Source organism: Vigna unguiculata, chromosome 8 (assembly GCF_004118075.2).
Source record: "Vigna unguiculata cultivar IT97K-499-35 chromosome 8, ASM411807v1, whole genome shotgun sequence".
Lineage (NCBI taxonomy): Eukaryota > Viridiplantae > Streptophyta > Magnoliopsida > Fabales > Fabaceae > Vigna > Vigna unguiculata.
The window spans coordinates 18,534,370-18,557,055 of record NC_040286.1 but is presented as its reverse complement, the minus strand read 5'-3'; the positions used below and the strand labels follow the sequence as shown (position 1 = coordinate 18,557,055).

General features: G+C 35.9%; 1 protein-coding gene and 1 pseudogene across 1 annotated transcript; one reads left to right on the top strand and one right to left on the bottom strand.

Annotated features, from left to right (window-relative positions):
* The first annotated feature begins 1,493 nt into the window (after nt 1–1,493).
* LOC114194963 lies at nt 1,494–2,322 on the top strand. The gene is made up of 2 exons (XM_028085364.1): nt 1,494–2,220; nt 2,315–2,322. The coding sequence occupies exons 1-2, from the start codon at nt 1,494–1,496 to the stop codon at nt 2,320–2,322; spliced, it is 735 nt and encodes a 244-aa protein (XP_027941165.1).
* A 5,031-nt stretch (nt 2,323–7,353) lies between these two features.
* Nucleotides 7,354–9,137, bottom strand: LOC114194962 (annotated as a pseudogene).
* Nucleotides 9,138–22,686: the final 13,549 nt, after the last annotated feature.

Here is a 22,686-nt window from a genome sequence, read left to right as displayed (position 1 = left end):
AGGTCGAGATGAGGAACATCAAAGGCCATTATCCTGCCAAAGACTAAGGTCTTTTGCTACTCTCACCACTTGAGACCGTACACTCTACGTGAGACTAACTGACTCTTTAGAGTGTCAGGATGCAATCCTTACTTGAATCCTTACTAAATTATATAATGAGGCACCACCACGAACCTTTGTGGAATTCCGTCCTAATCATGAGGCACCACCATGAGCTCCCACTAACAGGGGTCATGGAATTACGTCCTGACCAATGAGGCATCACCATGAAACCATCATGGAATTACGTCCTGATCAACCACCATGAGATCTCACCTAGAGATTCATGGAATTACTTCCTAAACCACACCAAAATCATGTCTCACCAACCAAGTATAAAGTTATCATGCATACAATTCCATGCCAACATTTACAACCAACCATCCCGTTCATGTTTCATGCAAGGGTCATACCAAACTCATCCATTCCAGCCCATACAATCAGATATTACATGCATATTCACATACTTCATATTTTAAATAGAGCAAACCAGCTAATCATACAACCAACAACAATTATGTGAGAAAACAACACGGTCTGCGTCAAGTCTCGCTCAAGCTAGGAGCCCTCGCTCAGGCGGGCAGAGTGCTCTCGCTCAAGCTGCAGACTCTCGCTTAGGCGAGACTTTGAACAGAGGCCCTGGGAGGTTCGCGAACTCTCGCTGAGGCGAGGCCATCTCGCCTGAGCGAGATGGTGCATCGCTCAAAACTCAGTTTTTCGCTTGAGCGAGTGCTCAAGCAAAAAACCCTAGGCAAACTTCTGCTACTCTCACCTAGGCGAGACGAGCTCGCTTGGGCAAAAATAACAGTTCTCCCTCACTGTTCCACGCCTGCAAAGCCAGAGATCCATCCAAAAAAAATGCATATTCATTCTATCGTGAACACCACACAAACACCAGAAATGCAAAATAGAACCAAAAATAGGCAAAATAAATTTAAAATACGAAACCCTAGCTTCCCTTAGCTGTAAGAGCTACTGTGAGGGTTTTAAGTACGAGCAGAGAAGCACCACAACTCCTAGGACATTAGTGAGTTGGAAACAGGGACACCAGAGGAAGGACATGTTACTACGGTTACCCTAGTTGGAACCACGAAACTCAAACTGGAAAATATGAAGATTGAGCATGCAATATACTATTTGAGTAAGAAGTTCACAGATTGCGAGAAAAGATATTCTATGGTAGAACGAACTTGTTGCGCACTAGCATGGGCAGCCCATCGTTTGAGACAATACATGTTGAGTCATACTACATGGTTGATATCCAAGATGGACCCAATAAAATACATTTTTGAAAAGCCTACTCTCTTTGGGAGGATAGCAAGGTGGCAGATGCTTTTGATATTCTATATGTCACTCAAAAATCCATCAAGGGTAGCATTTTGGCTGAGTATCTAGCTCAATAGCCCATTGATGATTATCGACCAATGTAGCCTAATTTTCCGGATGAAGATATCATGGCTTTGTTTGAAGAGAATGAGGGAGGCCAGGATGAAAAGGCATGGATATTGTTGTTTGATGGTGCATCTAATGCATTAGGGCATGGAATATGGGTAGTGCTTATTTCTCAAGAAGGTCAATACATACCAATGACAGCAAGACTATGTTTTAATTGCACAAATAATATAGTAGAATATGAGGCATGTGCCATGGGCATTCGAGCAGCAATTGAATCAAAAGCAAAATTTTTGAAGGTGTATGGCAGTTCAGCTTTGGTTATCCATCAGTTGAAAGGAGAATGGGAGACTCGAGATCAGAAATTAATCCCTTATCAAGCTTACATCAAGGGGTTGATAGAGTATTTTGATTTTATAACATTCCAGCACATTCCTCGTGAAGATAACCAATTAGCCGATGCTTTAGCTACCCTATCATCAATGTTTGAGATTGTTCCAGACAAAGAACTACCAATGATCAAAATGGAGAGTTATGAGGATCCAGTGTATTATCATTTCATCGAGGAGGAGTCAGATGGTAAACCTTGGTATTTTGATATCAAGCATTATCTTGAAACCCGAGAGTATCCTGAAAGGGCAACTGAGAATGATAAGAGAGCATTAAGAAGATTGGCTGCTAGTTTCATTTTAAATGGGGATGTCTTGTACAAAAGAAATCATGATATGGTTCTCCTCAGATGTGTGGACGCAAAAGAAGCCGAAGTGATATTGAAAGATGTTCATGAAGGTACTTTTGGCACACATATGAATGGACATTCAATGGCCAGAAAGATTTTAAGGGCTAGTTATTTTTTATTAACCATGGAAAATGATTGTTGTAGGCATGTGAGGAAGTGTGAGAAATGCCAAGTATATGCTAACAATATTAACATGGCACCCACGACCCTAAATGTTTTGACATCACCATAGCCTTTTTCAATGTGGGGAATAAATGTTATTGGAGCCATAGAACCAAAAGCATCAAATGGACATTGCTTCATTTTAGTTGTAATTGATTACTACACCAAATGGGTAGAGGCAGCTTCTTGTGCCAGTGTGACCTGAAAAGTTGTGACAAATTTCATAAAAGGAGAGTTGATTTGCAGATGTGGTTTGCATAACAAGATCATCACTGATAATGCTACCAACCTAAATAATCAAATGATGGCGGAATTATGTATATAATTTAAGATTCAACACCATAATTATTCTCCTTACCATCCAAAGATGAATGGGGCAGTTGAGGCTGCTAATAAAAATATAAAGAAGATTATACAAAAGATGGTGGTCACGTATAAGGATTGGCATGGGATTGTTTTAATCTTTTATGTTTTTTCTTTTGAGACTTTGTTTTATTTTAGCCCAAAATACTCTCTACACCCTCACCGTTTTTTCTTGCAACTAATGGCAGCCCAAAATTTTATTTGCACCCCCACTTTATGCTTTGTCGTTTCTGCTCCAAATTAAGAAGTTGGTCTAATAATTAGAAACAGAATATATTCTAATATTTAGAATTATTTACTCTAATTTTGTACTCTGATTTTATGACATCTCCTTTTCTAGATGAGGAAAATAGTAATAAGTTTCTCAAGAATATCTTTTTGAAATTATAATTAATCTATCATGATCACTTCGATTTTGTGCTCTGATTTTTATGACACATCCTTTTCCTGATGAGGAAAATAATAATATGTTTCTCAAGAATATCTTTTTAGTAATTAGAATTATTTTTTTTCCTGATCACGTTTGATTTTGTGCTCTTTTTTTTCTATGATTTGATTCCCATCACGTGATAATATTAAGACCAGCTCTTGCCTTTTAAAATTCGTTGTAATTAAGACAGACCTTTATTACGAGATTACATTAGATCTATAGTGTTGTGTATATAAACCCATCAGAAAATAAAAGAAAGGGATTTTTTCTCTCTCAAAAAATTTCTGGAGACCTCTCTCACCCTAAGCACACATTCTCTTTTAACCCTCGCACATAAAAAATCCACTCACCTTTGACAGTCGGCACCATTTCTGGCAATCCGACTGCAAAGGGAGATTCATCCCTTACACCAACTGGGTGTAAAACCTCAGTCGATGCCACCCCCTTTATTATTAGAAAGATAGGTTGCCCACCCCACGTGCTTCTTGGTGTTCCACCGCAACTATTGTAAATCCGATCTCCCGTTCAAGTTCGCAAAATTAATTTTTTATTGTGTTATGCAATATTTCTCGATATGTGTTTTTGATCTTGGTTGAATTTGATATTTTCACTATTTCTTTTTTATATGGAAAAAACATTACTGTCATGGATTTTTGGGTTCATTAGTTTTATAATTAATGTTTGTTGATTGCTTTGGGTTTTGAATGTTGTTGCATGAATAAGTGAGAGATATCATGTTTTGACATTGTATGAATATGTTGTGCCATATTTTTTTTTTCATGTTAAGGATTGTAAAACTTTTTCATATTAAAATAATATGTTTAATCCTAAACGTTATTTCCTAATCTTTTATTTATTTATTTTCCTAATATTTTCATAAATTGTGGATATATAATAGCCACATTTTGTTGGGTATCAATATCTTATTTCAGAAGTTTTTTTAAAGGAAGTAATATCAAATAAATAATTTAAATACCCTTTTAACTTTTAAAATGTATAAGTGCTCGTGTGACCGCTCGCATCGTCTTAATACTTAATACCTTCGCTCTTCTATAAGATTACTAAAAAAATACAAAATTTTCAAATATTAAAAAAGGGTGATATCAACATATTTGAACAAATTGTTTTTTTCAAAATTTTTTTTCATAAAGAACTACGTGATCCTGATTCTCCATTATGAATGGAGATACGTAGAAGTAAGGAGTAATCCTTGTCGGGCCCAATCTCTGTTTTCGTAGACCTTGCTTCTTTTTATGGTTTTCCATAGTTTCCTATAATAACTATGGTGGCGACTCTAAAACCTCTTTTTACAAATTTTATTTTTTTGGTTCGTCATCTCGTCACGATTTTGGTTGTGACACTAATAATTCTGTGTGAGGCACTTATACTCCAACTTTTGTAAGAAATACCTTGGAAAAAAAGTTGCAACGACTTATGTGGAAGACTGCAAGAGCCACATATCCACAAGCTTGGGAGGTCAAGATGAGGAACATCAAAGGGCATTATCTTGCCAAAGACTAGGGTCTCTTGCTACTCTCACCACTTGAGTCAATACGCTCTACGTGAGACTGACTAACTCTTTAGAGTGTCAGGATGTAATCCTTACTTGAATCCTTACTAAATTATATAATGAGGCACCACCACGAACCTTCATGGAATTACGTTATAATCATGAGGCACCACCATGAGCTTCCACTAACAGGGGTCATGGAATTTCGTCCTGACCAATGAGGCACCACCATGAGATCTCACCTAGAGATTCATGGAATTACGTCCTAAACCACACCAAAATCATGTCTCACCAACCAAGTATAAAGTTATCATGCATACAATTCCATGTCTCCCATTCATGTTTCATGCAAGGGTCACACCAAACTCATCCACTCCAGCTCATACAATCCAATATTACATGCATATTCACATAATTCCTATTTTAAATAGAGCAAACCAGCCAATCATACAACCAACAACAATTTTGTGAGAAAACAACACGGTCTGCGTCAGGTCTCGCTCAAGCTAGGAGCCCTCGCTCAGGCGGGAGGAGTGCTCTCGCTCAAGCTGCAGACTCTCGCTTAGGCGATACTACGAACAGAGGCTCTGGGAGGTTCGCGAACTCTCGCTTAGGCGAGGCCATCTCGCCTGAGCGAGATGATGCGTCGCTCAAAACTCAATTTTTCGATTGAGCGAGTGCTCGAGCAAAAAACCCTGGGCAAACTTCTGCTACTCTCGCCTAGGCGAGACGGGCTCGCTTGGGCAAAAATAACAGTTCTCCCTCACTGTTCCACGCCTGCAAAGCCAGAGATCCATCCAAAACAACAAAAAATGCATATTCATTCTATCGTGAACACCACACAAACACCAGAAATGCAAAATAGAACCAAAAATAGGCAAAATAAATTTAAAATACGAAACCCTAGCTTCCCTTACCTGTAAGAGCTATTGTGAGGGTTTTGAGTATGAACAGAGAAGCACCACAACTCCTAGGACATTAGTGAGTTGGAAACAAGGACACCAGAGGAAGGACATGTTACTACGGTTACCCTAGTTGGAACCACGAAACTCAAACTGGAAAAGACAGACCATGGGTTGAATAACAACTTACGTGGAGCAGACAAATGATTAAGCTAGCTTGACCAAGATTGGGACCAAACCCTAGCAGAGTACCGTTGTAGTTCTAAGAGAGAGTGAGGAAAACTGATTTCTGAAAAGTGACAGCAAATGAGGGTGTTATGGCAGTTTAGGCTCTTGGACACCCTATGGGTCAGTTTTAAGCCCAACTGATTAGGGTAGACCTTTAAAAATTAGGATATATAGAGAATAAAGTGGGTCTTACAAAAATGAAAGTTAAAATTAAATAAAATACACAATTATCATAAAGTTTTAATAAACAAAAAATTATACTTAATGATAAAAATATATTAAAATAAATTATCAAAATCAAACAAATACATTTTATTTTATTTATTATATTAATATTTATATTTTAATAATTCATTTTATTATAATAATAATAAGATAAATTTATAAATATTTAATTATGACATCTTACATTTCAATTTAAAAATATATAATAAAATAAAAATTTCATCGATTAAATTTAAATTTCATATTAAAAAATAATTATTTAGCATTAATATAATTAAATTTATTTATTATTTTCATTATTTATTTTGGTATAATATAAAACGTAAATATGAATAGTAATATATGATTAAATTAAAATAATAATCAGTTATAAAAAAGAGATAGTCGATTGTGGAAGACAAATAATTTGTAATCTCTATTTTGTATAGTGATTTTCTGACAAATCATCTTAGAATCCTAAAAAAAAAACAGTTAAAATATTGTTATTTTTCAAAATTTAATATTTTTTTTAATAAATATTTTTATGAGGATTTAATTACTAAAATATGCATGAGCAGCTCCCATTCACAGATGTTAGAAAAAGTGACAGTAAATTGGCATGAGCAGCTCCTATTTACATATGTGAGCAAAAAGGGTGACGGGATGACGAGAAGTTGGGGAAATGAGAGTTGAAGATGATTTTGGAAAGAGGTGAGATAAAGGTTAAAGAAGCCAAATCACAGAGCAATTCTATGCTTACCATGTTCAAGCAATTGTGAAGATCCAACAAGATTTCAGAAAAAAGGTTCTCAATGTAATACTTATGCCATAGTAAGCACTTTATAGGTAAGCACAAAATACAGATTACTTAATATCATGTTCTTTTAATCACTTCAATTACATCTTTGCGAGATAAAATGATGTAACCTCGGAAGGTGTTCTGTCATCATGTTCACTAGTCCCACATTGACCAAAACATAAATCAACCAAGTCTTTATAAATGTTCTGACAAGGCTGTCAGTTCGCCGAGTTGGGTAACGCCAGCTTGTGACTCAAGTGAGGGCATTATGGTGGTGGGATAATTCTGTGGCTTCTCTAGGATGGGCTTTGATTGCAAAATGCTGGGCCTGCCCGCTCCAAGTTGAGAGCTGACTCACGGGATTTGAGCGAAGGCCTAGATCTCTTGAGTCCTAAAGTGAAGGGCAATGCGTGAGGCTGGTTTCACAGAGCAGCGAAAACCTCCCTCTCCCAATGGTGGAGGGTTAACAGGCTGCTGCAGTCACTGCCCACTATATCCCAGTGAGCCTAGCTTACTTAGACCAACACTTTTTACTTTTTTCTGTGAAGTGATCAATTACGGGAATGAAAAAATGGTATTGCAATTTTAGATATCATTATCATATCTTTTTTTCCTTCGCTTCCATGCTACTTTATCTGTATAAACGTTATTCATAGTATGTAGTTTGTTGATGACCACAGTGATTGACATTCGTTCACTAGGTGCATTTGCAGAGCAAGAAATTCCAATTTGCATCAGAGACACAAAGCAATCCTCAATCAAACCTTTAGTCGTGCCTTCAATCTCATTCTTCCTCCGTATAGCTTTCTCTTCACACTCAGACTCTTCACTTTCCCCATCAAAGTCTTGTTCAGACACTAATGAAGGATCAACTATATCCATGACATTGTTAGGTAGAGCAATTGCTACAAACTTCTGAATTCCCGTGTCACCTTCAAAAGCTTCGTCTGCCGGCCTTTTTCCAGTGAAAATTTCCATTAACAGTATCCCATAGATGTATATATCTCCGAGTGTAGAAGGCTTCCCACCCATACCATACTCTGCAGGCCAACTATTTGTTGCTCATTTTTAATCAAGGTAATATAATATACAGTTTAACACTTTGAATTTTGAATAACACACCTGGATGTAGCCAATAGAACCCTTTTGGTTAGCTGAAATTTAAGAAAACATGATCAGGGAAATTTAGTTGTTCCCTGCAAAGGATGATTCCCTCCAGGAAGAGTTTTATTTTCTACCTCAAAATTTGTTGACATTCAGATACAGTTCTCTCAAATTTTTCAGCTTACCCAATGCATCCGGAAGACTACCAGTTAGATGGTTTCATTCCAAACTTATAAGCCAGGTTAGCAAGATTGCCAATTCCAACAGCTATATTTCATTGTATTCCATTAGCACTAAGGGCAAATGTGTGCATTTGGCTTGAGAAATTAGTAATTGATTTAGGCAATACTCCACCACAATTATTTACTTCTAGATGTAAAACTTGTAGATCTATGCAGTTGACCAAATAATCAAGAAAGTTAAGATCATCTGTTTTTCCAGTTCCCAGTCTGTTGGGTTGTGTTCAAAGCTAAGTCTAGTTAACCTGTTCAAGACCTCTAGTTCTTTGGCAGTGTTCCAATGAGACCATTCACGGAGAAGTCAAGAATGTGTGATATTTGATGCATTCAGCAACGATGCAGGTACAGAACCTGTGATATTGTTGACTGCACCAGCAAATACTTGAATGTTAGGAAGAGTAAATCCAACATCAGCATGAAGATGGTTTTGAGTAAAAGTGAAATAGTATAAGGAAGATTTGTTATAGATTGAAGAAGGAACTGAGCCAAACGAGTAATTCCCATATAGCACAAGATATGCCAGGCTTGATAAAAGGCCCACCTCTTGTGGTATGCTTCCGATCAGGTTGTTTAATCCAAAGCTAATGCAAGACAAAGAAGAAAGGTTTCCAATCCAAGTTGGGATTACTCTCCTGCAGTTAGTACTTCTAGTTTTGTGCAGTGACTACTGAGGTTACTTGGAATACTCCCACCAAAGTTATTATAGCTGAAGTTTAGATTTTGCAGATAGAGTAAACGGCCAACCTCTTGAGGAAATTCACCATGGAAGCTATTGTTTAGCAAGTTGAGTGTGTTGAGGAATGTGAGGTTTCGTATGAATGGTGTAAGAGTACCTCCTAGTCTCAGTTGCTCAAGGCTAAGGTCCATTACCCTTCCATTGGAGATGTTGCATGTGATTCCTATCCTATTGCAGTGATGGATGGAGTCATTCCTAGAACTCATAATGTTGAATGGATCTTCTACTATCCTACTCTTGAAGTCAATTAAAACTTGTGAATCAGTTTCTTTTCCCGCAGGAGTTGCAAATGATGAATGAAATTAGTTCTAAGTTTACACTCAACGTTGATCCGGAATAGTGTGAATGCTATGATTTATCTACTAATGCATGAAAATTAGATATGACTTCATGGATTGTATTCACAAATGATATGAAACATATTCTAAACTTTAAAACTAGCTAAAATGATGTAGATATGCTAAAATGCAATTTGTTTGATGAATTTTGTCTGAGTTGCTAATGCAAAATATGCAATGCACATTATACGAACATGATTCAAATGTTGAAACCAAACACAATATGTCTTTATAACTAAATTATAACTTTCAAATCTCAAATTCAAAAGTAAAAACCAGAACTTATAAAGCTAATGCAGAAAACGTATATAATAGCAAGTGTGTGTGATGTGTGTCCGCAAAATTGTGAAAATGCATAATAATTTGAATGTAACCTGAACTGCCAATCTACTTCATCACAATACTACTTGAAGTATAAAACGCCGAATTCACTAGAAGAACTAGTAAAACATTAAATCCTAAATTCAACTCACCTAAACTAACAAAATTACCAAATTTACCTACCTTAACTACCTAAGTTCAGTTGTGAGGTTTTTCAATTAGAAATACAATCTAAATCCTATAGTATACCGTAAAACACAACAGTGAAACATGAAAATCAGATATCATGAATTAGTAATGGATGAAACAAGGATTCAAAGCTTTAAAATGATACCAACAAAATTTGAAAACGAACTAGCTAAGTCAAAACTCAGAAATTGAGTTAGGTGTATTTGATTCTTGATCTTTTTATCTAGGGTTCACTATGTACTCACTGGGATAAGGTGATCAATATGTATTCTCATAATTTTAGCATGATTCCATACTAAAGTTATTGTAAAATTACAGGAACAAGATTCAATTACTTAAAACCTAATATTCTGAATTTGACTTATGTGAGAAGAAAGAAAGAAATCATATGAATGATGAAAACTTGCATAAAGCATTAGCAGAATGTGAATTGAAGAGAGACAATCGAAAGTAAATTGCAGAAATGTAGATTACACGTACAAATCACCGAAGTTCCTCAATGCCAAGCTCACTGTATAGTCATGGCAGCAATGAGAGCTATGGAGAAAACTTGAAAATGTAGAACGTAAAAGTGTCTCTAGTTATTAGTCCTGATGTCGATATACAAACTAAATTTGAAATGAAAGCGAAGTAAACTAGATTAACACCTATACTAGACTACTAAAGTTTGACTAACTAAGAATCAATCTAAAAGTGATCTAAATAGAGTTTTTTTTACCGCCTTTGCTTAACGTTCTATTTCTCTCTTCAATCTCATAAATCGTGTCTAGATTAATGAGGACATACTTTCCATTCTTTTAAGATGATAATAAGATTGTTATACCTTTTTTTCCAATCTCCGTGTTAATTTTATGCTTTTAGAGAATTTTTTCTACATGCTTTTAGAGCAAAAGAAGTGTCGAATGAAGAAGCTTCAGAATTTCTCAAGTTCATTCGGCAAAGTGAGTATAAGCTTATTGATCAGTTGAATCATACTCCAACAAGGGTTTCACATCCTTCTCTATTGATAAACTCGGAAAGCCATAAAAAGTTGTTGATGCAGATTTTAAATGAAGCACATGTGTCACATGACATTATGTTGGACAAATTTAGGGGTATTATTAGTAATATCACTGCTAATATTTATCTCACCTTCACAGATGAGGAAATGCCAGCCGATGGAAGAGGACATAACAAAGCTTTGCATATCTCTATAAAATGTATGATCATGTCATAGTCAGAGTTTTTATAAACAATGTGATGCATTAATCACCATTGGATCAACTATCGTTTGATTGATGTCTGGACGCTGTTTTGGAATCTTAAACCAGAAGATTTCACACTGTTGGTGTAGCGCCTGGCGGTGCTGAACGGACTGCCAGGCGATAGGTTACCCAAAGAAGTCCTTGGAGTGCGTGGCGCCTAACGACGTGTTGGGATCGTCAGGCAATCTTCTATGACTTCGCCTGGCAGCGCTTAGGTTGCGCCAGGCAATAGTGCAATGTAAGTGTGCATTGTGGTGTGTTTTGTGTCCATTATGGTGATGACCTTTGGTTTGGGATATGCTTGCATGGATTACGAGTGGGGAGGTTCGTAATGGAGTTGGAAACGCATGATTAATATGGATAAAGAGATTCATATTGGATGTAATCTTGTGTGGGGATACGAGTGGGGAGGTTAGTATGTTCTGTGCTCACACTTGAGGATGTTATGAGTAGGGAGGTTCATAACAGGATGTTCGTAGAGTTGGACTACAAGCAGGGAAGTTCGTAGAGTTGGGATACGAATAGGGGGGTTCGTAGAGGTTGGATTACGAACAGGGAGGTTCGTAGAGTTAGACCACGAGTGGGCAGGTTCATGGAAGCATATTATACCCTTAAGGCCATGGTTGAGTATATGCACGATATGATTGGATAGGCTAATCTCATATAGGTTATGAGACTAGAGTTGTGCATATGTACTGTGTGGTGTAAAGGTCTTTAAGAATGGGAACCTTGTTATGTTAAATTCATTGGGGTAAGGTGTTTTTGTTATGGTTTATGCAAGTTTATTCCTTTTTAAGCTCACCCCTTTTGTTTGTGTTTGGTAATGATCGTGTGACTTGTCCCACGGGAGCATATATGATTCCAAGTGTGGATGGTGATGCTTAGATGCAGAGTTGTATAGATAGCTTGGGATTTTTTAAGGTTTATGTTTTGGAAAATTGTGTAATTTTCTTTTAAGCTGGTTTGGATTTTGAATTTGTAAAAATAAATTAGGAAGTAATGTTATTTTTTACGCTATTAAAGTTTTAAATTTTTCTGTATTTTGGGAATAATAATAATAAAATTAGATGTTGGAATTCTATTTCGATTATAATTTTTCTTTTATTAAATAATATCCGACCAAGATGTTACAATGATGACCGTTCCCTTGGTTTTGCTTTATCTTTGCTTAGGGTCTTAGGGATTTCATGTTCTTCTTTAATTTGTTTCCCCTCCCTCTTATAATATTTCTTCTCATCAGAACTAGAGTGGCTGTTTTTAAAAATTTTCCTCATTGTACCAAGTCATTTAAATCTTGTTAGGGCAACAATTCCATTCTATCTCATATTCCAAGACTCAAACAACTAAGAAGCCTAGAAATTGTAGTGTCCTCATGCTTTCTAAGTCTTACTTTTATCATGTATAACTCCATCTTTTGTCTATACTCTTCAACTCTCATGTTGTTTTGATAGAGTCTTTAGAGCTTATCCATAAGCTCTCTATGGTACAAGGAGGGAATGTGTGACAATCTTAAGGTCATTCCAATGTTGTACTTGAGGGGCATTGTTGATTATCCTCTCCCTTTCTAGGAATGTCCACCAATACATAGCAATTTCTTGAAAAATTATGGTAGTTAGGGGCACTTTCCTCTCCTTACTTACTTGGTGGCAAGCAAAAAAGTTGCTCCACCTTCACCTTCCAATAAAGATATATTTCTACATCATCTTTTCCATAGAAGTGGGGGAGGTCGACTATGTTTTCTCTAGGAGGTTCCCTATGGTGTTCTCTCCTAGGTTTTCTTTATAGAGGAGGAGATTGATAATAATTGCCTAAAGTTCTACTATTCTCTTCTATGTTTGTGACAAAGATAGGAGTCTTAGAGCTCTTTTTAGAATGACTCCCACTCCTCAATTATTCTTGGATTTTAGGCTTGTTTTTTATTAAGATGCCTAAGCTCTTCTTCCAAAGTGGGAAGGTATTGATAATTTTCCATTCTATCTTTTTCCTTCAAAAGAGCTTCTTGCCTTTTCCAAATTTTTAGTGACTTTAGTTCTTTGGCCAAATGGTTTAAACTTTTGGGTGCCTCATCATTTGAATCACTACCAATTTGATAGGAAAGTGCCTTAAACATCTTAGATTTTTCTTTTCATTGTTTTAAGAGAAGAAAATGTAGGTTTAAAATGACTTTCTTAACCAAGAAGGTGATGAAGGCATGACTAGGACCGTATAAGGATTTCAAAGCAAGTGATGGAAGCATACTCAGGACCTTCAGAGGGATCTCAAATTAGCTTCGATTTATAGAATAAGAACTTTTTAGTTTGTAATTTTGTAATTTTGTGTTTGGGCTTTAACGGGATTTTAGTCATGTTGGACTTTTTGTGTTTAGGCTCATAATATATAAGCCTTTGTGAGACACATTTGTAGTCAAATTTGAGTATATGAAAATTTGAGTTTTTTCTCTCAAGTCTCGAGGTTCTTCTTTGAACCATCGATCCTTATCTTTGAATCTCCGATTCAAAGTGGCAGATCTTCTCCACTTATCTTGGAATCTCCTCCAAGTGACGTGGTTTCCTTCTATTCCGTATCTCCTTCAATTCGACATCACCGATCTTCCCCTTCATTGATTTTCATTTTATGGTTTTTATCCCCTTTTTTGTCCAAGACGCGATTTCGACTAGCAAATTTGAGACGATCCTTCATCAGAATGGGTGGTTGAATCGGATGAGTACCTAAAAATATGCTCCATTAAAACTTGTTAAACCTTTCTTTTTGAATTCAATTGACCATAAAATTAAATTTTTATTGTTGTAGGACCACACATTTTAGTCAATTGAAAAACAAAAACAATTGATTTATTTGTTCATACAATATGATTCAATAAATTGAAATATGAAATCCACATATTGATATTCTGGGAAATTCTGCAAAAAACAACATGCATTATCACATAAGATTGATTCTAATTGATATATTAAACCTAGTTGCACCACTAGATTATATTAAAACACACGAAAACCTTACAAAGATTGATTAAACGAGTTTTCTTGAAGATTAAATGAAGAACATGTAAGGAAGAAAGAATCATCCAATGGTTTTTATACTAGTTCACTCAAATCTAAGCTACATCCAATTTATCAGGACAACCTATGCTTGATAATGCTCTATATCAAAAGAATTACACAATCCCTCAAAGATTACACGTTTGAATATATCAAAAACACCAAGATTCTTGAATTCCACAAGGATCTCAACCTTAGCACAACAAGATCCCACTTGTAGACCTGGAATCACACTAGAAACACCTTGAAGCAAAGGAACAACCAAACATTGGTGGTATCCCTCCTTAGCCTACCATAATGCATTCTTCACGCTTCTAAACCAAGCAAACCTCACATGAAGATTCAAAGATCTTCACTCACGAGCTACACGATGTGTAATCTAGAGAGAGTTTCCATATTGGTTTAACTGTTTCCATGCTCAAAAATCATAAAAGTTTCTCTACTCTCTGAAAAACTAGCTAATATAGCATGATCATAAGTGAATTCAACGGGTTGATTTGTTCATATAGTTTGTTGATTTCATTTGACTTAAGTGAAATCAGCCGATTGCATAGTAGTTCAACGGATTGAATACACTCATACCAGAGCTATATGAAACAAGCCTTTTAACCTATTAAAACCCTTTTTAATAGGTTGAAAGGGACAAACACAAGACAAAATACATCTACACTATTTCATATAGTCTACGAATTGAGTCCAATCTTCAAGCTTTGTGATCTTCACGTCAATTTCAAATTTAATACTCCCCATGCTTGATCAACAATAAATAACTTCAAATCTTTATTAAGTCTTCATCAATAACACATGATCTTATGCATTAGCTTCATTAAATCCATGCACTAAGGTCACTTGTGCTAACAACAAAGACTTTAGTCTTTAAAATAAATTTTAAAGAAGAAGTAGATAGTAAGCTCTTTGAGTTTTCCTCCAGGAAAGAGAGGCAAATCACTTGGATTTCTTAAGTACCAAATCTTTCCTAGCCAAAGAAACTCATGGATCTTACACAAGACTTCTTAGTTGAAATTAAATCAAAGACTAAGATGACACACACTAAGCTACCAAACAAGAAACAAAAACAAAACTTATAGAACTATATTAGACACTTAGAACCTTCAAAACGCCACCAACTAAAAGCGTTTAACTAAAAAAAGAGGTTCTAATTATACGATGGGATTGAATACCAAAGACTCCCCCAAAACACCTAATTAGGTCGTGATAACAAGAAGGAAAACATTACAATTTTACAACTCAAAGGAAATGCAATCAAAGTGCATTAAAATTAAATTGCTTCAAGTCTCTTACTTCTTTTTTCTTTTGCTTTTGGTCCTCACAAGGTGTATAACTCTTGAACTTTTTCTTGTTGATTTCACCAAAGAGGTGACTTCGTTATGCCTAGGTACTTCCACTTCCTAGGATGCTATCTTAAGAAGTTAGATAACCCCTAAAAAGAAGTATTCACCAAATATGGTAATCAAAGCAAAAAGAGGCTAAGAAACTAAAGAAAGAAAGCACAAAATTAAGGATGCTATACTGAAAATGAATAAAAATGTGACATACTCAATGTAATAGCAAAAAAATGGCAATCTAGAAATAAGGTAAAGAAACAAATAAGCATTTAAAAGAAATACCTAAAGAATGGCACAAAAATATATGTTCAAGTGTTTTTTAAAAATTGCATCATATGCATCCATTTGAATGCTTTTACTCTGCATTTTTTAGTTCATACTTGTCATTAGTTCATTAATAAGTTCATAGAGTTGGGTTTCTATTATGTTTTGTTAAGTTTCATAACGTATCTTTTGATTCCAGTAGGTTTCTTTCCATTTTGAGTTCCTTCTTTTCCAAGTGAAATATATATGTTGAAAATATATTATAGTGGTTCTATTATGGTGCTGGAAAAATATTGAGAAATATTAGAAAAAGAAGTTCATAAAAAGAGCAAAAGAAAAATCAAGAAAAAAAATCAAAATAATTGCACTAAAACCACCACTACTACTTTCTTTTAGGTGTTTATATGCTTGCATTTCATTTATGTTGTATGCACAATTTATGTTTATATGTTTGAGGGGAGTATCATTTCTTTTGTTATATGAGCAATTTTCATTTATTTGACCTGTAACTTTTACTTGTTTTTCTTCTTGTAATCTTGGTCTAATTAGGTGCCTTATAGGAGCCTTTGGTGTTTAATCTCATCTCCTAATTAGAACCTTAATTTCTTATGGTGAATCACATCTTAGTTGGTAAGTGCTTTGAAGGTTCTAAGTGCCTCTTAATATTACCCTTAGGTCGCAAAATTTAGCTAATTTGCTTTCTTTATTTGCTTATAGTTGTGTGTGTGTGTGTGTGTCCACTTGCCTTTCAAACTTAATTTCCTTTAAGAAGTTTTGTGCAAGAGGGCATGAGGTAAACTTTATAAAGGAAAGTGAACTTGAGCATTTTTGCAACCTTAAGTCTCCTTAGAAATTTCTTTTTGAAGAAAGTGTTTCTTAATCTAAAAAATTCAAAAATAGGATGCATAAACATGTATAGGGGTCCTTCATACCAAACTAATAGTGACTCTAGTGAAAAAGTTCCAAAAAGTTTAAACTAAATTGCTCAAAGCGATAAAGTTACTTAAAATTTGGAGAAAGCAAAATGTCATACAAAAAGAAAAGAAGAAAATTAAAAAAGAGGACCAATTTTCCATTCTAGATGAGGAGCTTAGAATTTCAAAACAAAATGACGAAAGGATACAAGATAATATTAAGAGAAGAAGAGAGGAAGACAAGAGAAGCAAGGAAGAACAAAAGAGAAATAAGAGCAAAAAAGAAAAGAGAAAGAGGAGGAGGAAAGAAGAGATTATGAAGAGAAAAAGAGAAGTGATAGGGATGACAAAGAAATGAGAGAAACAGAAGAGATTGATAGAAGAGAAAAAGGGAAAGTGCTACTGAAGGCACATACCAATCCTTCAATAACAATTGAAACTAAGATGATAAAGGGAGTTTTCACATATTTGAACATTTCTCAATTTATCATTAAACCATCTTTCATAATTCCAACCTTTACTTTTGAAAAGTTTTCAACTTCATTTCCACTTCCCATTATTTTAAACTCCTCAAATGTTTCAAAATTACACTTTAAGTTAATGTTGCCTCCTAGATTACAATTAACTCAAAGTGGACAAAAACACTCTTGGGAAATAGGCCTTGATAACTCTCAAGAAAAGTCTTTCAAAATTAACATAAGGCCTCCTTCTAGTCTTTAATTCAGATATATTTTTCCTGTGAAAAAAATGATTGAAATTTTGTTTGGTGATTACAGTAGATGGATCTTATTCCTAGAGGAATGATAACCAATAATAAGAAAATGGTATTGTCATGAAGATTTGATGACATTCGTTTTAAGAGGGGGGGTGGAGGGATTATGGCCTACCCCCTAGTCATGCCAGGCACACTCAAGAAAAGTGAGAGTCATCTAAGGAAGGTAGGTCGAAGCTCTTATCATCATGGGCCATTAGTGAGTTCTTAGTAAATTAGGTTTATTTTGGGCCTTGTATTATGGGCCTAGTAATATAGGGTTTTCTTTTGGGTCTTGTATAATAGATCAAGTTTTCTAAGGTTTCCTTTGGGCCTTGTATTTGGACCTAAGGTCTTAGGTTTTAAGCCTAGAGGAGATTGGCCCTAAGGAGACACATTGATATAGGGTAAAAGCCCTAACTTTGAAGAGCAAACCTTCTAGAAGCTTGTGGGTCCTTATTTAAAGTGGTCTCCAAGTTGCTATCTTTTGTGAGACACATGCTCTTGCATGTGGCATGGTCGTAATGGAAAGGATTCCTCCTTAGCAATGACCATGTGTCATGCTTCTTATAGAGAAGATTTTTCCTTAGTCAATGTCATGTGTTATCCTACTAATGGAGATGATTTCTTCTTGGTCTCCAAGTTAGAATATTAGGGTTTTGTTTCTACAATTTGGAGACACCTTTAGGGTTACCTATAACACCACAATTTTGGGACATCACGGAACGTTAGAAAATTTTTGTGTTTAGCGGAAAAAGAATTAACATTGAAATGTACTAATAAAAAACTTATATTTTAATTTAAATTGTGTATTCCAAAAACTCAAGTTGTCAAATAAATTCAAATAACAATTGCGAATAAAAGAAAATTACATAATTTCTAGTATCTTTTTTAAAAGACAACTAAATATATTATAAAAACACCCGAGTCCACCCCAACCTCTCGTCAATCTACTCAATGCCAAAATTATCTACAATATCATCTGCTCCCGTATAACACACACGTTATACGATCATCGCACATACAACAAACACACAAACAAACAAATAGGGGTAAGCTAACCATAAACAATGATATTCATAAAAGCAATTCATAAATAAAACATGTCCAATAATACTCAATGTCACATTCAAGTAACATTGAAACATTATGATCACAATACATCCTTGGTTTGAACACACAAACCCCAAATCCAAACAAGCACACTAAACCAAACATAGCATCACATTCATCAAAAATCTTTAAACATCGTGATCATCTAGTTTCCTAGAACAGATGGTTCGATGTGTTCCACTATCGCAGCCAGACTGTCTCCCTTATTCCTCAAGGAATTATGAGTAAGAACTTCGATGCATCGCACATCGGGCACTATACTCGCAATGAGCCAGAATAAGGTGAAACATCTTTCCCCTCCCCACTACTCCACACATGCGAGAGGGTACAACATTTGAACCAATCCTCTACCACTGTTTCACACAGGCGAAGAGGATCCCTTTCCACTACTTCACACAGGCGAAAAAGTCTTCACTGGGTTCCTAGGTACGGAAAACCTCACACAGCACTTAATTCCACCAAGAGTTCTCAACAAGGCAAAACACTCCCAACATTCAACACATGAGAATTACATATTGCCAACGAAGTACTCACCACTGCATCATGCATGGGAAATAAAGTTTCATAACATGCATAACCTCATACTCAAATAATTTTCAAAGAATACATTCATGCAATGAACTCAATGGATGACATCCATTCAAACACATGCATAACCTCATACTCAAATAATTATCCTCAAACCACTAATTAAACTCCATACCATGCAACCCATGAAAACCAAGAAGGACAACCAATCTCATAATAGCCCATAATCACATTAACACATAAAATAATTAGTAAAACCAAATGAAAAGCACAAACTAAAAATATGAGAATTTAAAGAGAACCAAAAGTTTAAAGAGTGAAAGAAGAAACAAGTTAATATGCACATCCCTTGCATCACTAAAACATACCCTACAGTCATATTTAGGTGAAAGAGAAAAACACAAGGAAGAAAGAGAAATTATATTTACATGTGGACCCCACCCATGCATTACCCTATTTATACATATAAAGCAACTCATTTAAATCATGGTCTACACACAACATCAAAAGGAAACAAATGAAAACAAAGCACATGTGGACCTATGGAAATGAATTGTATCTTTAAGAAACAAGCGGGACCCATGCCTAAAAAAAAGAAACTTTGCACTATGAATTGGTCTACCTTTACGTGTGGTTAAACTTAGGAAAGAGAAATGTAATTGAACATGTGGACCCCATGCATTACGTGAGAGAATAAAAACAAAGAAAGAGAATAGAAGAGAGGAAGAAAGTGAAAAGCTAACCCATGAACCCATCCTCACCCGTGCAACATCGTGAATAAAGAAAAAGAAAGAGAACCATGCTTAACATAAAAGGAAGCAATTTCATATCTGTGTGTGGTTGACAGACACAAAGAAAAAGCATACACTACTCCTCCAATCAATGTTTGACACCTCTCATCCATGCATTAAACTCACGGAAACCGCCCATGCACCAAAGACAAGCCCAAACTTAAAGCACCCTATTTTCATGCAATGGATGTGACTTAGAAGCACCCTAACATGGTCTAACAAAAGTAATATAATAATGAAGAAAGGTCCTGCACTTAGGTGGCTTAAAGCTTTAAAGGAAGGTTAGTCAAATAATAAATAAAGAAAAGAAAACATGAAACCTCACACTCTCTGCAACGAATGATATTCCATTAATGACAACCATTCCATGAAAAACTTATCCATCGTACACTCTCAAGAAAACAAACTTGCATCATCAAAAGCTTACCTTTGCACCTGGAACTACACTAATTCTTATTTCATTGTTTTAACAAAACCCACGTGGACCACCACTTCAACGTAAAACCTTACTTACATGCAATAAATTTCAAAACCCTAACCTAAATCAACCAATATAATAGTAACATAATTATCACTATGATGCGGAAAATAATGCACCCCGAAAGAAACCCCTACACAATTCATATACCACAATGCAATAACCATAACACACTTTTTCAAGTATCTCATCACATTAAATGAAACCCATGCACCCTTTCATGCTTCCAACCACCTCACGTAACTCTCACCTTTAAAACAACCACTCGAGGCATAACACCTATGTACCCCATTACCACACATCCGATTATAACTTATGCACACTACCCCAACTCATGAAATTACTCAAAGATAACTTTGCACCGAAGGAATGTCTAATTGGAAGCGTGCACTCATCAAGTAATATACATAGTGATAACGAAAACAACACATAAATTATGACTAAAACTTCGTCACTCTGAGGGTATAAAAAGAAAGAATGAAAACAAATATTGCAGCACCCGCATATTAAAATATTGAATGCAACTCTTACGAAGGCAACACAAGCGAATCTTCTTGAATAACATGCATGAAGAAGTGAAGTAACGAAACCATAGGAACTTTCTATATAGATTCTGGGATTCTACCAAACCATCCACACACAAGTGATATACAACCCATTAGAAACCATCATTGCTGCACCATATTCGAAACACAAAAACTATGGAAACCATGGACTCTTACAACACCCACGCTTATAACAACAAGTATCATAATTGAGAACATGAATCAACAACAACAGCATTACCACACTCATCACATGCAAACATCAAACTTCATTCATCATTCAACCAAACAATAAAGAAAAGGATATCAAGGTCTAAATAAAGATACAAAAGGTTGGCTTCCCCTACCTAATGGTCTCTTTGCTACACATTTTTTCATTCTCGCAACCTCCTCTTTTACTCTCCATGTTTCTCCAACTCTCATTTTCTCCCTCTCAAAACCCCAAAGTATTTTGTCTCATTTCCTAAAATCTTATCATTTTGTCTATAATTAACATCTTTAATCTTTTCTATTAATATTTTAAAATTAAATCTTTTCAATTAAGATTTTAAAAAAACTAAAACTAAAAATAAAAACAAACCAAAATCTTTAACTGGTTGTCTGTTTTTATTTTATAAAGAGTGTGGCAGCAAGTTTCTAAAAAGCACAGAACATTGAAAATTTGCATGCAGCAACATAAACAATCCTTGCACCATTGCAACGTGAATAAAGAGAGAGAAAACTATTTGAAATTTAGCGGCCCCATAACTTAAATGAGAAAGAAAAAGAAACACAATTAAAAACCATCCACATACAAGTGATATACAACCCATTAGAAACCATCATCGTTACACCACATTCGAAACTCAAAAACTATGGAAACCATGGACTCTTACAACACCCACGCTCATAGCAACAAGTATCATCGGTGAGAACATGAATCAACAACAACGACACAACCACACTCATCATGTAACATCTCGACCGAATATTACGGATTTAAATAATAAAATAAAGAATTAGTACATCACACAATCACATCATAGGAATTTCCTCCTTTGATTCCATGTCACATGGCCACGACCATGTTATTCCTATTCTACATCTCCTAGTGAGTACCTCAAGATGAGCTGCTGCAATACCTATCGGCCACAATCAATAGAGCACATGCGGGAAATCATTGCTACGTATCATACACAATAACGCCAGGTGGAGTTCCCAAATACGAACATAGTTCGCAACGTCCCAAGACTACCAAACTCGTCAGCTAACTACTGAGGAAGGTAATCTATCTGGACCCATCCGTACTAGCCACAACCAGCACACTCACACCGGCAACACTCGCCAACCCGAGCTCAACTCAAGGGTTCCTCGTGTTCATCCGCCATCCCGAGCTCAACTCGAGGGATGTCATTCGAGCTCAACTCGAGGAATGCCACATGCTTAACCCCTATCCCGAGCTCAACTCAAGGAACACCAACAACCCACCTTTGAATCATCACTAGAACCTTGTAGATCACGCATGTCCATAGTGAAATAACAGTGCTACTGCAGCAAAAATCGCCTAGCAAGGCACACGTACCACCAGGCGCAACCACTTCCAGATCGCATGGCGGGGCACACTTGCCATTAGGCTCCAAGCGCCTCTACATACACTGACTTTGCCTCTATCGCCTGGTGGGACAATCCTTACTGTCAGGCGCCACGAACTCTCAGTCCTCACTGTTCTAACACTATCGCCTGGCGGTTCTCATATTGTCGCCATGTGCCATGACAATATTTACGCAATGACCATTCTGGTTTGGTTCAGGAACCATTCACATTGGCCAAACTCCATTGCCACTATTCCAGAGTATCACTAACTTGTAATTTTGCTACCTACAATGTCTCTCTTCATCATAATATCGTAGAGGTGAATTCACTATCTAATTATGACCATAAAGACAGTCCCAAGAATTCACACTTATCATGTCTTGACAAGATTCCCAATTACCACATCC

What these genes read in the sequence shown, in the direction of transcription:
- LOC114194963 (XM_028085364.1), top strand. Translation starts at nt 1,494, where the DNA reads ATGGCTTTGTTTGAAGAGAATGAGGGAGGCCAGGATGAAAAGGCATGG.